The 15,247-nt window shown below is 43.3% G+C and overlaps 1 protein-coding gene across 1 annotated transcript; it reads left to right on the top strand.

Moving 5' to 3' along the window:
• Positions 1-556: 556 nt before the first annotated feature.
• Positions 557-14,878, top strand: CLRN2 (clarin 2). Its single transcript, XM_003898524.5, has 3 exons — positions 557-2,103; positions 9,735-9,914; positions 13,685-14,878. Exons 1-3 carry the CDS (start codon positions 1,851-1,853, stop codon positions 13,948-13,950), a joined length of 699 nt encoding a protein of 232 aa, XP_003898573.2. The 5' UTR covers positions 557-1,850; the 3' UTR covers positions 13,951-14,878.
• Positions 14,879-15,247: the final 369 nt, after the last annotated feature.

The raw sequence follows: 15,247 nt of genomic DNA, 5'->3' as shown, positions 1-15,247 counted from the left end.
TTTTCTGAAAACAATTGCTTAACCCTCAAAAGACCAAAAGTTGACACAGGTCCATCACTGACGGCAGAAATATGACTCGATATTTACGGATGACTTGTCAAAGCATGCTTAATGTTAAAATAAGAATGTGAACTAACATTATTGATCACTTATTAATGTGCCAAGCAGTCTTCTGAGCCTTTTATATGTATTCTGTTATTTTTTACCAGAAAAACATTTGCTGTTTCAAAGTCACTGGGATGAAGATGAGCTGTTGTAATTCAAAGACCTGAATTTCAGCCCCAGCACCGACATCCAGTTTTCTGTGAGAGAAATGACTGAAATCGTACATCTGCTGTTTACCATTAAGGGTTGTTGAAGCATCAGAGGTGAGCAAGCATACGGTCAAAGCATTTTGTACATGGTAAAGTGCCACTCATCTTTCTACAGAGAGATAGAGAGACAGGATCTCGCTCTGTTACTCAAAGTGGCATGATCATAGCTCACTACAGCCTTGAGCTCCTGGGCTCAAGCAATCCTCCAGCCTCAGCCTCCCGTAGCTGGGACTACAGATACATGCCGTCAGGCCCAACTAATTTTTTTTTATTTTTTGTAGAGATAAGGTCTCACTACATTGCCCAGGCTCAGAAATTCTCATCTTTATTTTCATTGTGGAGAGGCCACTGAAGTAAGCCCCAATTATGAGGAAGGAAACTGACATTTCCATTAATATGTCCCTCTGCTTCCTTGACACTCTCCAAGTGAGATTCCTGGGACCCCTATTGGTTAACAGTGCAACTTCCTGAACCCCCCCTTCAGCCTTCTGTGACCAACTAAAAAATTTGACTGCTCCACTTCTGCCCAACTTTGGTCCCCAGAGATATGGAGAGAGTGGCTGTTGCCAGTCTCACATGATGTTAAGTTGATATTCAGGAATAAGGTAAAAGTCAAAATGTCAAAGTCCACAGTATAAGATAGAGAAGAAAGAATATTTCATTCCTAGTGTCTACAGATTAAAAGGAAAACCTAGATCTTCCACTATTAGAAGAGATCAATACTCCAGCAGTGTGGCTACTATTTGCTAATACACTAGAAAAACACTTTTCTGTCCCATTTCAGATAACATAGAAGGAGGGGCAGGGGAGAGGAATGTTAAGTGTTGGATTCCAGGCTGTCCCAACAGACCCAAATTAATTCTAGTCACAATTTACCCCCAGCAGATTCACACAGTGAGAAATTCATAAGACACTATTTACATATTTCAGTATTAAAGCCCCAAGAACCAGGGTCATTTGATGGTATTAATAACAGTCCTAAAGATTCTGACAGCAGTGACATTTCAGAGAAAGAAATGCCAGGACACCCACGCATCAGAGAGATCGACATTTGACACTGCGCATTGTTGGCGATATTCAAGTGCTAATCATTCCATTTTTGTTTTCCTTCTACCATATGCATTTTTTGAGATTGGTTTGCATCTCTTTATTATCAGAGCTACTTGGTTTTGCTTATTACTAACTCCTTTATCATTATGAGGTCCACACCAGGGCTATTTAAATACTTGAAAGAGGAACAATTAAACCCTCTGCTGAAACATTAGTCTAGGAGGAGATATAAGGTTACTTCCTTCAGTAACACACTCCGCTACATAGTCAGGTGAAGATTGTCTCTATAGAGGCTTCCGGATGTGGTTATAGTAAACATGGACTGTGCAAGCTCGCGCTGAAGGAGGACGAAGGGATGGACTTAAAATCTTGAAATAGAGTGTTTGGAAGAGCTGACCTTGGAGCAGAGCATTGCCGAGTATCTGAAAGATGTCAACGACCCTCGCTGCTGCTCGGAGACCTTGGGGATGACCTGCACCCACTAGCATGCCTGGATGGTTCAAAAAGGCGTGGTATGGGCTGGCGTCTTTACTCAGCTTCTCCTCCTTCATCCTGATCATCGTTGCCCTAGTAGTGCCCCACTGGCTGAGTGGGAAAATCCTTTGTCAGACTGGAGTGGATCTGGTCAACGCCACAGACAGAGAGCTGGTCAAGTTCATTGGGGACATTTACTACGGGCTCTTCCGAGGGTGTAAGGTGCGGCAGTGTGGGCTTGGGAGCCGCCAGTCCCAATTCACGAGTAAGTATATTGGGGGCATGGAAGCTGTTTCTAGGCACTTATTTTTGTTACTGTGTAAGAGTGCTCTTGTCTCATTGTGGAATTTGGCTGCTGCCTCAATCTCAGGCATAATGTCAAAGTCCACAGTGAGCCAAGGGTTCTGGACCCACATCAAAAAGATCTTTCCTTCCTTCCTTCTTTTCTTTTTCTGTAGAGATGTATAGAAACATTAGATAGAAACAAGGATTTGTGCATTTTTGCAGGTTACCTCTATTAATAATGACTATTGAAACATGGGGCGTTTACATGTGTCAGACATTCTACTAAGTACCTCACACCACTTGTCTCCTTAAAGACTTACAACAAACTTATATAGAAGGACTTGTTAATGTTCCCATTTTCCAGAGGAGTACACTGAGGCTTGGAGAGGTTACATAACTTACCTGAGGTCACCCAGCCAGGAAACAGTAGAGCTGGACTCCAGACCAATGCCACGTGACCACAACAAGTGTGTGGAGGCTGCCTGCAGAACTGAACCTTTGGGAAGCATGATGAACACTTCCATGTCTACTTTTGTAAAAACTGCATAGTCTGAGAAGACGCACAGGGGCACTGTGCTTGGGTTCTGGAATCAGACTACCCTGGCTGGAACCCCTACTGGAAAGTTTCCTGGCAGGGAGACCTCCAGCAAGGCACTTGCCTGCTCTCTGTGAACGTGAGCGGGCATGGACTTTGGCTGGTGTTCAGTGTGGCATCAGAGCTGCCCAGGATGTAAGCAGAGCAGTCTGCACAAACAGGAATCCAAGCTAGGCTTAGGAATGGGCTTCTGGGAAGGAAAAAACAAAACAGGCCATATTCTGCAAGCCTTTTGAATCGATGAGATCGCTGGTGAAAACAGTGTCCACACAAAACCGTAATTAATCAATACCATGCCAATGCAAGGTGATACAGAATTGTATTCATTCCTTGATTTCTATATTTCAGAATTGTAGTAGTTTATAGATATCTGGCCAAGGTAAATGTCATATTAAATTTATAAGGACAAAAAGCTGGAACCGTTGGCAAATATAATACAAATTGTCATCATTTAAATATACACAAAAAATTATATTTGTTATGTATATTCAAGAACAATATCTCTGGGCATATTTATATTTACCTAGCAATTAGATTAAACCCTGGATATTGAAAAAATAGCGCCATCAAAATTATAACATAAAACTTGAAAATACACACCATAAAGAAATAAAAAAAAGAAATGCTAAAAGCTAACCATGACAACTATAGGGACTACTCGATTCTGAACTAGATGCTATTGCTATAAATGATGTCATCAGGACTGTAGGGGCCAAGGAAAAACTTCCCCTTTGCGCTCTGAAGGTTCTTTAAACAATCTACTGACAAAAGGCAGATTAATAGGGAAAATGGCATACACATTTATTAGCACGCATAGGGGAAAATCACAGAGTGATTGTCCACTATCTCAATGGGGTACAGATGGTTATATCCTCTTCATCTTAGGGGAAAGGGAGATGGGGAAGTGTGGATGATTTTAGGGGACTAGTAAATTATTTTTAGGGAAATTCAATGGGCTTGCAGAACATACAATGAGCTGGGACAAAGTTTGTTGGGCCCACAGGGCAGACATTGGCTTGTGACAAAAGTCTGTCCAGCTGTGTTAACAGACTTCAGTCTTCCTTCCTGTGATATCGGTACAATTAATGAACACTCAGGAAAGGGACCAGAGGTCTTTTTCTTCGGTGGGTCTGGACGTAGGCAGATAAGGGAACGTCAGAAAACTACCTCATCCTGTGCTTTAGACAGACAAAGAATGGAGAGACAGGAGGGAGAGGAGAGGCCAGAGAGACCTTGAGGCTTCTTCACAAAGCTTCGTATTTGGGGGGTATTGGATTCTGAACCCCAACAGGACAATTGCTGAAACTTGAATAGGGTGAGAAGATTAAACAGCGGTCACATGTCGGCATCAACCTAATGACTAGACACCTGCCATTCCCAGCTCACAGAAATGTAAACTGCTTTGAGTGGGAAGCTGCAAACAAATACGTATTTTGTTTGAGCCTTGGAGGAATTCAGTAAGTACTTCTTGCCTTCCTCCTCCTTCCTTCTTAGGACATCCATGGGAAACGTTTTCGGTTCGTCTAACTTGTTCTGGTCTGGAAAGCATCACAACCCTGTGAGAAGCATAAAGGACATTTTATTCTTGTCCCTGAGTAGGAGAGTATTTGAGAAGGTTTTGTTTCCTGCGGCCCTGGGGTTTTCTCAGAGGAGGGTCTATAAACATCCGTTCACAGTACCTTGGATGTGATTCTCTTTCAAAGCATTCACGAGGAGCCTGGGGCCAGGTTCCTCCTGTGCTTGGCTGGCTTTACCCAGATACAGCTCGGGGACACTGATGTTATAAGGTTCTCTAGTGCCAGTCTAGTCTCCTTTAGATTTACAGCTTTTAATTCTAGCACAATGTAACCTCGAGGCAGCTACTGGGTATCTCAGAGCCTCCCACAACCTGGAGTCTGTTTCTCCTGGAGTCTCTTTCTGCCATTGACTATCCATCTGTAGGAAAGAAAAAAAAAATCCCCGCAGTTGCAGATCAGTGTAGATGGGGATAAAAGTGAAAGTGCTTTGTAAACTGTGGGGTGGGGAGGTTTTACTGGGTCTCGTTCACAAGCAGCCATTTCTCCCATCACGGAGGTGTTCCCAAAAAATCACCCAGGGGAATCGATTCCCACACCAATCATGGAGAAAACCAGAGAACTATTCATCACAAAGATTAAGGCCCTTTTTTAATACCCAGACCCTATGAAATAAAAACAAGTCAACGTGGCTGTTTGGGTGGCTAGAGAAAGAAAGAGACAAACATTACTTTAGCATTGTCCACACATTCAATTGTACTATGGCGTATTTACAGACCAGACTCTTAGGAAAACAGGGATGAACAAAACAAACAAGTACCTGCCCTAGAAAAGTTTACCATCTGGCCAGTTACAGTGACTCACTCCTGTAATCCCAGCACTTTGGGGGGCCAAGGCAGGTGGACCACCTGAAGTCAGGAATTTGAGACCAGCCTGGCTGACATGGTGAAACAACGTGTCTACTAAAAATACAAAAATTAGCCAGGGGTGGTGGCAGGTGCCTGTAATCCCAGCTCCTCAGGAGGCTGAGGCAGGAGAATCACTTGAACCCAGGAGGTGGAGGTTGCAGTGAGCAAAGATTGTGCCATTGCACTCCGGCCTGGGTGAAAAGAGTGAAAATTCATCTCAAAAAAAAAAAAAAAGAAAGAAAAAAAAAGAAAAGTTTACCATCTGATAAAGGAGAGGCAGGTAAATATGTACTAGGCACAGAACACAGTATCTGAAGCCACTGCGTTATAGTTCATTTCCTTCCATTTTTACTATGCTAGAGAAGAGATTTTATTACGCCCATTTTACTGATGAGGAAATTAGAGATCAGAGAAATCAATACATAAAATAATTTCTTTAAAAGCACCTAATGTAATAGATTGCTTTGCAGCTTTTAGTTCTGTGGTTCCTCTCTACTTCCTACCCCACAAGTATTCCACTAGTGGCCAGGACCTGGGTTTGACTTCAGATGTCCTGCTTTTCTTATTTGCCCTGCTGGGGCAAAAAGGGCTGCCAGACCTCTCTGGGATTCGGAGCAAACAAATTATCTAATGGTCTTAGATGCTGATAGAATGATTAATCAATTCTGGTATTCAAGTGAGTTACCTCTAATGCATAGGAAACAACTATATCTATTCAAATTCAAAATAAGACCTCCAGAATTCAAGACTCTATATTTACAATTTTAAACCTCTAATTATCTGTGCTTTCTGATTTTTCTGCTCTAGCCCTGTAATAGAGTAGTTAAGCTGACACTTTCTTGCTATGGGAGCGTGGCTAAGCTATTTCACTTCTCCGAGCCTCAGTTTCCTCCTTTGTAAGTGTGAGAGAGAGTGTCCATGAGCAACAAAACAAAGAATATGTATAAAGCCACCGGCACATAGTCTGCACCCCATATAGGTGGCTGTTGTCATTTATCACCGTGAATCATGTGTTGTCATTTATCACCATGAATAGTGTGTAAGGTCATGGATTTCAAGCGGGAAACTTAAATGTAATTCCTAGTGGGAGACACCTAAAACTCTTGGAGTATGGGTTTCAAATATGAAAGGCAAGGGAACAACAGCTTTCCTAGGGCAGCACTGGGTGTCAGGCGAAGGCGGAGTCACCCCTCAGAAAGAAAGTAGAAAGAACTGGTGCATTAACACTCCTGAGACATGATTCGAATTTCTATTTTTTTCTTCTTTTTTTAAAATAATTTAGGTTAGAGACAGAACCTTGCTATGTTGCCCAGACTTATCTCCAACCCCTGGCCTCAAGTAATCCCCCTATCTTGGCCCCCAGAAGTACTGGGATTACAGGCATGAGCCACCGCCCCAGCCTCGAATTTCTAAATAATGACATATATTAAAAAATAATAAAATCTCAATTAACCATGAGGTCTGAGCCCTGAGTTATGTTACAAGAATGTGGGGGTTGAGTGAGATTTGCCCTTTGCCAGTAAGCATTTTTTATATATAGTTAATGCGCTTCCTACTATGAAGACCTAGGACTGGGCACTCTTTACCTCCCTCTCCACATCACTCCATATGCCCCAAATTCCCTGTCCCCCATCATCCTAATATGGTTATTACTCAATTTTTAAAAATTAAATCTGGATAGGGGTTCAATCATTATGTGGATATGATTCTTTCTTTTTAAAAGGTGAATTGTGTACATTATGGACATTATGGATACCTTAATTTATTTATTTATTATTTATTTATTTATTTAGGCAGAGTCTCGCTCTGTCGCCCAGGCTGGAGTGCAGTGGCACGATCTCGGCTTACCGCAAGCTCCGCCTCCCGGGTTCACGCCATTCTCCTGCCTCAGCCTCCCGAGTAGCTGGGACTACAGGCGCCTGCTACCACACCTGGCTAATTTTTTGTATTTTTAGTAGAGGCGGGGTTTCACCGTGTTAGCCAGGATGGTCTCGATCTCCTGACCTCGTGATCCGCCCGCCTCGGCCTCCCAAAGTGCTGGGATTACAGGCGTGAGCCACCGCGCCCGGCCACCTTAATTTATTAAATCAATCTATTCACTTACTGTTTTTTCTCCAATCTTTCGCTATTGTAATGAATATCCAATATTTGATCCATGCTTTGAGCATATGTAGGAGTGCTTCTGGAAAATAAATTCCTAGAAGTGAATTTGCTTTAGTAGATGTTGCCACATTGCCCTCTAACAAGGTTACATGAATTAATATTTCTACAAGACTTGAGAGTGCCTCTTCCTTACACCATTGTCAACACGGTGTGTTAGCAAACATTTTGATCTTTGCCATTCACATAGGTGACTGTTTTCTATTTTAAGAGTTTGGGTGAGCATTACTGTGTTAGTCATGTGTCCTAAGGATTGCCTGGTCAAGAAAGGGGATAATGAAACAATTTAAAAATCAGGCACAAGCGGCCGGGTCTGGTGGCTCATGCCTGTAATCCCAGCACTTTGGGAGGCCAACGCGGGCAGATCACTTGAGGCCAGGAGTTCGAGACCAGCCTGGCCAACATGGTGAACCCCCCTCCTCTACTGAAAATGCAAAAATTAGCCAGGCATGGTGGTGGGTGCCTGTAATCCCAGCTATTGGAAAGGCTGAGGCACGAGAATTGCTTGAATCAGAGAGGAGGAGGTTGCACCAAGCTGAGATGGTGCCACTGCACTCTAGCCTGGGCAACAGAATGAGATTCTGTCTCAAAATAAAAATAAATAAAAATCAGGCACAAGCTACTGTGTCTGAAACAAAAAGGGGCTGAGGGTTTGAAAAGAGAAAAAAAAAATCTAAGGGACATTAAGATGGGATAGAGGCACAGGGAAGAAAGATGCTTTACAAAGACAAACTCACTGGAAAGGAGCTCATCTTCCAGGGTAAAGTTTCCAATGCCGATTAGATAACCACAGGGAGATAAAAACAAATGGAAATTCAGAACTGGAAAGAAACATCAGAACTTACAGTGTAAACGTGGAGTGCCTGAAAACGTGTGAGTGGAAAGGACACCTAATGGGAAAAATAAAAACTCTACTTCTCAGGACTGGGAGACGCCAACCTTCAGTGGCTGAGAGAGGCAGGTGAACCAGCAAAGGAACTAGTTCCATCAGGGTAGGTATTCAGCAGGAACCTTGGAGCAATTGCAGAGGAATGAGTATGCTCAGAAGTTCTGTAGCTTTCATAATGTTCAATTCTTCATTTATAACTACTAAAGATCATGACTTGACACTGTTAAAACACACAGTTGTGAACAACAGTTCTCAGAAAAGGAATTTTGAGGAAAGACTTTATTCCAGTTAACAGTTTGCAAACCAGGGAAACACAGCCTCTGGTGTAAAAGGAAGGTGTATTCCAGAGAAGAAAGGGAAGGCTCAGGTTTTACAGCAAAAGTTCCCACCCAGGTTTCCAATCAGGTCTGTTTACGTAAATAAAGGATTCAAATTCACTTAGTTCTGATTGGTCGATACAGCTGAGCCCTGATTAGCTGATACAGCTGAGCCCTGATTGGTCATTACAGCTGAGCCCTGATTGGCTGAGGCAGATCTCAAAGAAAAAAAGGTGTGGGTTTTCAAGGAACTCAGAGGATGTGTGTGACCCCCTAGTCAGTAAATGGCCACTTGGCCCTATTTTAAATTTAGACCCAGTTAACCACTCAGGACCCATCTTGAAGGACTGGCTCTTTCAGGGTCACATTTGTTCTCATAGTATATTGAATTATAAATCTTATATAGAGTATAGAGTTGCCTTGCCCAAACACAAGCAATTTAATGTCTCCAAGCCTGTGGGTAAAGGGAGTTTATAAAATCTACCTCATGTCTTTGTCACGTGCATTGAACAAGATGACCATGTAAAATGTTTGGCCCATGACTGCACTTAGTAAATGTTGACTATCCTCAATTCATCTGCACGGATTACTATCCCCATTGTACTGATGAAGAAACTGAGGCTTGAGAAGTCACATGACTTTCCCAAGACCGTCAAAATATAACAGCAATAACCACAGCTGCCATTTCTGAGAACTGACTTGACCAGGCAATATTTGAGCTACTCCATTATGCTACGCCATTTCATCTTCACAGCCAGTACTAGTGGCAAACATAGAGAAAACAAATAGAAATTAAGATTTCACTAACTTATTTTGCCATATTCGTAAGGCAAATTAATATTTTAATAAAATGTTGTGCAATGTGAGAATGATGTGTCCTTCATACATGGGGGTAAGCAAGGGCCTACCTTGCTGAGTCACTGGGGCCTGTGTGCATCAGTTCACATCAGACCCCAGAGCTTCAAGCTCGGTGCAGCTTAAACTGACAGCCAGGACACATTTTGATTTTGTGTCCGCTCCAAGGAAGAGAGGCTTGTTGATCAACTGACAGGCATGAATCTGGGGGCCATGAGTTCATCTCAGAAAATCTCCCGCTGTCTGAAAACCGCATGCTTGCTATCTTGCCTTCACCCCTGTCTATCGAAGCCTTCATGGTAAGCAAGCTTGGGCTTTATGAAAGTGAGTCTAACTCTGATATTGAAATAGTGGCTGTGTCTTGTGTCCCTAGTCTTCCCACACCTGGTGAAAGAGCTCAACGCAGGCCTTCATGTGATGATTCTGCTGCTCCTCTTCCTGGCCTTGGCCCTGGCTCTGGTCAGCATGGGCTTTGCCATTCTCAACATGATCCAGGTCCCATACCAGGCAGTCAACGGTCCTGGGGGTATCTGCCTATGGAATGTTCTGGCAGGTAAGAAGTCCCTTAGGGAGAGAAAATTGTGTCCACACCATCACAGGGCTGGGCTCCAAGTAGTTGGGCAGAAGGTGTGAAGGAACTAAAATGTGCCACTGGAGCTTTGACTTTCCTGTGTCTGAGACCTTCTTGATGGGCATGGAATGAATGTCCTCTTTTTCTTTTTCTTTTTTGAGACAGGGTCTCATTTTGTCACCCACACTGGAGTGCAGTGGTACGATCTCAGTTCACTGCAGCCTTGACCTCCTGGGCTCAAGTGATCTTCCCACCTCAGGCCCCCAAGTAGCTGGGAGTACAGGCATGCACCACCATGCCCAGCTAATTTTTTGTAGTTTTTGTAGAGACGGGGTTTCACCATGTTGCCCAGGCTAGTCTCAAACTCCTGAGGTCAAGGGATCCGCCTTGCTTGGCCTCCCAAAGTGCTCATGAATTTCCTCTTTAAGTTGCAGAGTCTGTCACAATAAAGAACCATCTTATTAGAGTACGTGAATGGCTGAGGACTTAGAGCAGTGAAGAGAGATCGAGGTGAAAGGAGAGGCCAGAAGACAGAGAGCTGAAAGTAGGGAGAGGTGGGGGCCCTGGGACGGGGAAAGAGATGGAGCTGGTGCTGCAGTTGAGGCTGGGAGGAACTCCACCAACGACGGAAGAGAAGGGTATTGTGAGCAAGAGGCCATTTGTGAAAGGCTCCTCCATTCAGGCTCTGGGTTAAGAAGGGGAAGTGAGTGCCATCTAGCTGCCAAGGTCTTTAGTGTTCCCCCCACACACACCTGGGCATATTAATGCAGACAGGGCTCACTGGCTGTCTCAACTCTCCCTCCTCTCACCTTCCCAGCGCCTTCACTGCACCATGCCCTTAAACGAGATGCAACTTACTGAGCAGCCACTAAGAGTTAGGCATGGACCTGGGGATTTTACATGCATTACTTTGTTTACATCTCACCACATCTCTATAGGAGGTATTATTAGACCCACGTTTACAGATGAAGAGCCTGAGGCTCAGAGAAGTTAAACAGTCACACAGCAATGAGTGGCAGAGGTGGTATTCCAATCTAGGCATAACTGATTCTAAGCTCTTTATTTTTCCACAGATCCATGCTCTCGTTTATGACCATCATGACCTATTTTCCAAGCCAAAAACTAAAAGATGTGTGTGTGTGTGTGTGCGCGCGTGCGCACGCACGCACATGCGTGCATGCATGTTGATTTGGGAGTATATTGAGGCACAGAAATTAATTCACATTTAATTATGCACTTAACACATCATCTGTAATGAAAATAACAGAATCTTGTGAAATGAGGGCTATCTCTGAAAACTCAGGTCAAATACTCAAGGTACCATTCAGACAATAACCCCTCACTATGATTACCTTATACAAGAATATCATAAAATATAAAAACAGGTAGTGTTATTTTATTATGTATTATAATGTATATCAAGAAGTCAATTATTATGTGTTTGCCTTTGTTTGCAGATGGTAGCCACCCTGTAGAATTGTTTATATACATGGCTCACCCTCATCAAGACTACAGGTGTCTTTCTCATCTGCATGCATCCTCACACAGGCTGGCATGTAAAAAGTGCTCAACCCTGCTTTCAATAAATGCTTATCTCTGTCCATTTCTTTCCTCAGAGAGATAGCATTCTCAAACTCTACTGATGAGAGATTAGCAACAGGCAAAATAGCCTGGGCAACATAGCAAGACCCCATTTCTACAAAAATAAGAAATAAAAAAGTTAGCTGTGCGTGGTGTCAGGCGCCTGTAGTCTCGGCTACTTGGGAACTGTAATCCCAACACTTAGGGAGGCTGAGGTGGGAGAACTGCTTGAGCCTGGGAGGTCCAGGCTGTGGCGAACCGTGATCATGCCACTGCACTCCAGCCTCAGCCAACAGAGCAAAACCTTGTTTCAAAAAAAATAAAAATAAAAACAGGTAAAACGTAATGTCTTTTGACAAAACTTTATTTCTTGCCACTGAGCTTAAAAAAAACAAAAACACTGCAGTGTCTAAAGGCATAAAAAGGTGAATAGCCTTTGCATATATTTGGACTAGACAATTCCATGTTTGGATTTATGCTAAGGAAATACTCGACAAGAGAACAAGGATGTACATAAAATGGTATTTGCTGTAGCATTTTATGATATCAAAAATTAGAAGTAATATAGACACCCAGAAATAACGTCATACTTACATAAATTATAGTGTGTGACCGTATATCTATAATTTAGTAGAGACTGTTTAGTCTTTACTAAAAATACTATGCACTCATTTATAGTAATGCTGTAAGCCTGGCACGGTGACTCATGCCTGTAATCCCAGCACTTGGGGATGCTGAGGCGGAAGGATTGCTTGAGCCCAGGAGTTGAAGACCAGCCTGGGCAACGTCGTGAGACCCCATCTCCACAAACAAACAAAAACCAAAAATTAGCCAAGCATGGTGGCACGCACCCATGATCCCAGCTACTCAGGAGACTGAGGCAAGAGGATCGCTTGAACCCAGGAGGTCAAGGCTGCAATGAGCCATGACCACGCCACTGCACTCTATCCTAGATGACAGAGCAAGACCCTGTCTCAAAAAAAATAAAAACAAACAATAAAGTCGTGCTGTAACAGAATATTTAGCAACACATAAAAATGTCCAAGTGAGGGGAAAAGATCAAATTTAAAATCCAAGTAAGAACACCATAATACTAATTTTGTTAAAGAGAAAGAAACATAAAGAAAAACACTCAAATGTTGAAAGTGTTCATGTTGGCTTTTAGGATAAAAGTAAATTTGTTTATGATTTTCTCTAGTGTCCAAATTTTTCTTCGATGAAGATAATAATCTTTTAAGAAGCATCATAAATGTGTTATTAAAAATATTAATTAAAATTGAAACCAGAGGAAGAGGAGGGAGAGAGAGAGAAAGAGAGAGTGAGATTCCTCCCAGAAGGTCAAAGTTTCAAGCAAAACATAGGGAAGTAGTTTGGAATTCTTCCAGTTTTCGCCTCCCTCCTTTCCTCCTTCTATGAGTGGTCATCTTTGTCCTTAAGCATGGAAGGAGGATAATTAAAGAGGAGAGCAACAGTTTTTCTTATATCTTGCCACATAGCCTTCATGGTCTTCATAGAAATCCTGAGATATTTTAGACAATGAACTTCTCCAAATGTGGATCCCCGGGAAGCATGGTACTGGGTAAGGGGAAAAATTGGAAGAGTGGGCCAGGTGCAGTGGCTCAAACGCCTGTATTTCCAGCACTTTGGGAGGCCAAGGCGAATGGATCACTTGAGATCAGGAGTTCGAGACCAGCCTGGGCAACATGATGAAACCCCATCTCTACTAAAAATACAAAAATTAGCCAGGTGTGGTGACAGGCACCTGTAGTCCCAGCTACTTGGGAGGCTGAGGCAGGAGAATCACTTGAATCCAGGTGGTGGAGGTTGCAGTCAGCTGAGATGGCGTCACTGCACTCCAGCCTGGGTGATAGAGCAAGACTCCATCTCAATAAATAAATAAACAAATAAATAAATAAAAATTGGAGGGGTGGAAATTCAAAGTTGATCTGATATAAAGCGGATTCTCTCTTTCCCCGCACAATCCTGCCTTTCTCCTTCATGCTGTGTGAGTTAGCTCCTACTTTTAAAAGCAAATTAAAACTTATGTCTTCCTCATAACTTTTTTAACCCAAAGCAAGCTTGTCACACGTGGCACAGAAATGCCACCTCTCATAGAGTTGTCACAATCGCAAAAAGGAGCCGTGAATGAGGGTGACCTTTTTGGGTTTCAGGTGGAGTCGTGGCGTTAGCCATAGCCAGCTTCATGGCTGCGGTGAAATTTCATGACCTGACAGAACGAATCGCCAACTTTCAGGAGAAGCTCTTCCAGTTTGTGGTGCTGGAAGAACAGTATGAAGAGTCGTTTTGGATCTGCGTGGCCAGCGCGTTGGCCCACGCCGCAAACTTGGTCGTGGTGGCGATCAGTCATATTCCCCTCCCTGAGATTAAGACCAAGATCGAAGAGGCCACTGTCACGGCTGAGGATATCTTGTATTAATAGCCTTCCCCTGTTCACACCCTGGCCTAAGTCAGTTCTGTGTGTGAATGGAGTCCTCGTGTTTTTGCAGCCTTCCCACTCCGTCACGGCCATGTTCTCAGCAGTTAAGAAAAAGGATATGAAGGACCAAGGCTGTTGCCTGGGCCAGAAAAGAAAAACTTGCCCGGGATCCCCAGCGTTCTTGCATTCCTCTCTCATGACGTTGGAGTTCCAGTTGCAGCTGGAGACTCTGCCACTTGCCAGTTTAAGCATAGTAACAACTTCCCAAGGCCGTTGTGAAGTTTAAATGGGTGATAATATTGCCAGATTCTGCATTCTGTAGAGCACTTGACAAATATAAGATACTACAGACTCCAGTAAGTGTCTGTAGATCCCTGGTCGATTCCATTTACAATATTGGGCTGGTGAGTGGGGAAGAATTCTCAGAGGAATATGATACTGTTCCTATTCCTGCCCTCCAGAAACACCTAATCTTTCCACATGACATAGGACTTAGCAACGGTAACACTAAGAATGAAAATAACTGCCATTTTTTGAGTGGTTACTATGTGTAAGACACTGTTCTCACTCATTTATTACTCATCAGGTCCTAATGGCAAAAACAGCAATTACTTTTGCACCAACCTGATAAAAGAACAGCCATAAGGGACCAAGGAGGCAATTAAATCTTGGGGATGGGATGTGGTGCTAAAGAAAGTATCACAGTGTGAACATTTGATCTGAGTTGTGAAAGATGAGTAGATTTTTCCAGTGGTGAAGGAAGCAAGGTTGGAGAAGGGCATTCCAGGATGCGTCAGTAAGGAGGCTGGGCATAGGGTGTGAAATTACAAGGAGGGGCCGGGCACGGTGGCTCATGCCTGTAATCCCAGCACTTTGGGAGGCAGAGGCAGGCAGATCGTGAGGTCAGGAGTTCGAGACCAGCCTGGCCAATATGGTGAAACCCCATCTCTACTAAAAATACAAAAATCAGCCAGTCGTGGCGACGCGCACCTGTAGTCCCAGCTACTCAAGAGGCTGAGGCAGAAGAATTGCTTGAACCCGGGACGCAGAGGTTGCAATGAGCCAAGGTCATGCCACTGTACTCCAGCCTGGGCAACAGAGTGAGACTCCATCTCAAAAAAAAAAAAAAAAAAAGAAAAAGAAATTTCAACGAGGGCTTAGAGGCATGTGAGTACTCAATGGGACTAGAATGTTGCTTTCATCACCTGTTGGAGATATTCAGCAGTTTTGTGTTGAGTTTTCCTAAGTGCCACTGGAATGGTTAATTTTTTGTGTCACCTTGGCTGGACCACAGTAA

The sequence above is a fragment of the Papio anubis genome, chromosome 3 (assembly GCF_008728515.1).
Source record: "Papio anubis isolate 15944 chromosome 3, Panubis1.0, whole genome shotgun sequence".
Classification (NCBI taxonomy): Eukaryota; Metazoa; Chordata; class Mammalia; order Primates; family Cercopithecidae; genus Papio; species Papio anubis.
This window is presented reverse-complemented; position numbering and strand designations above follow the sequence as displayed.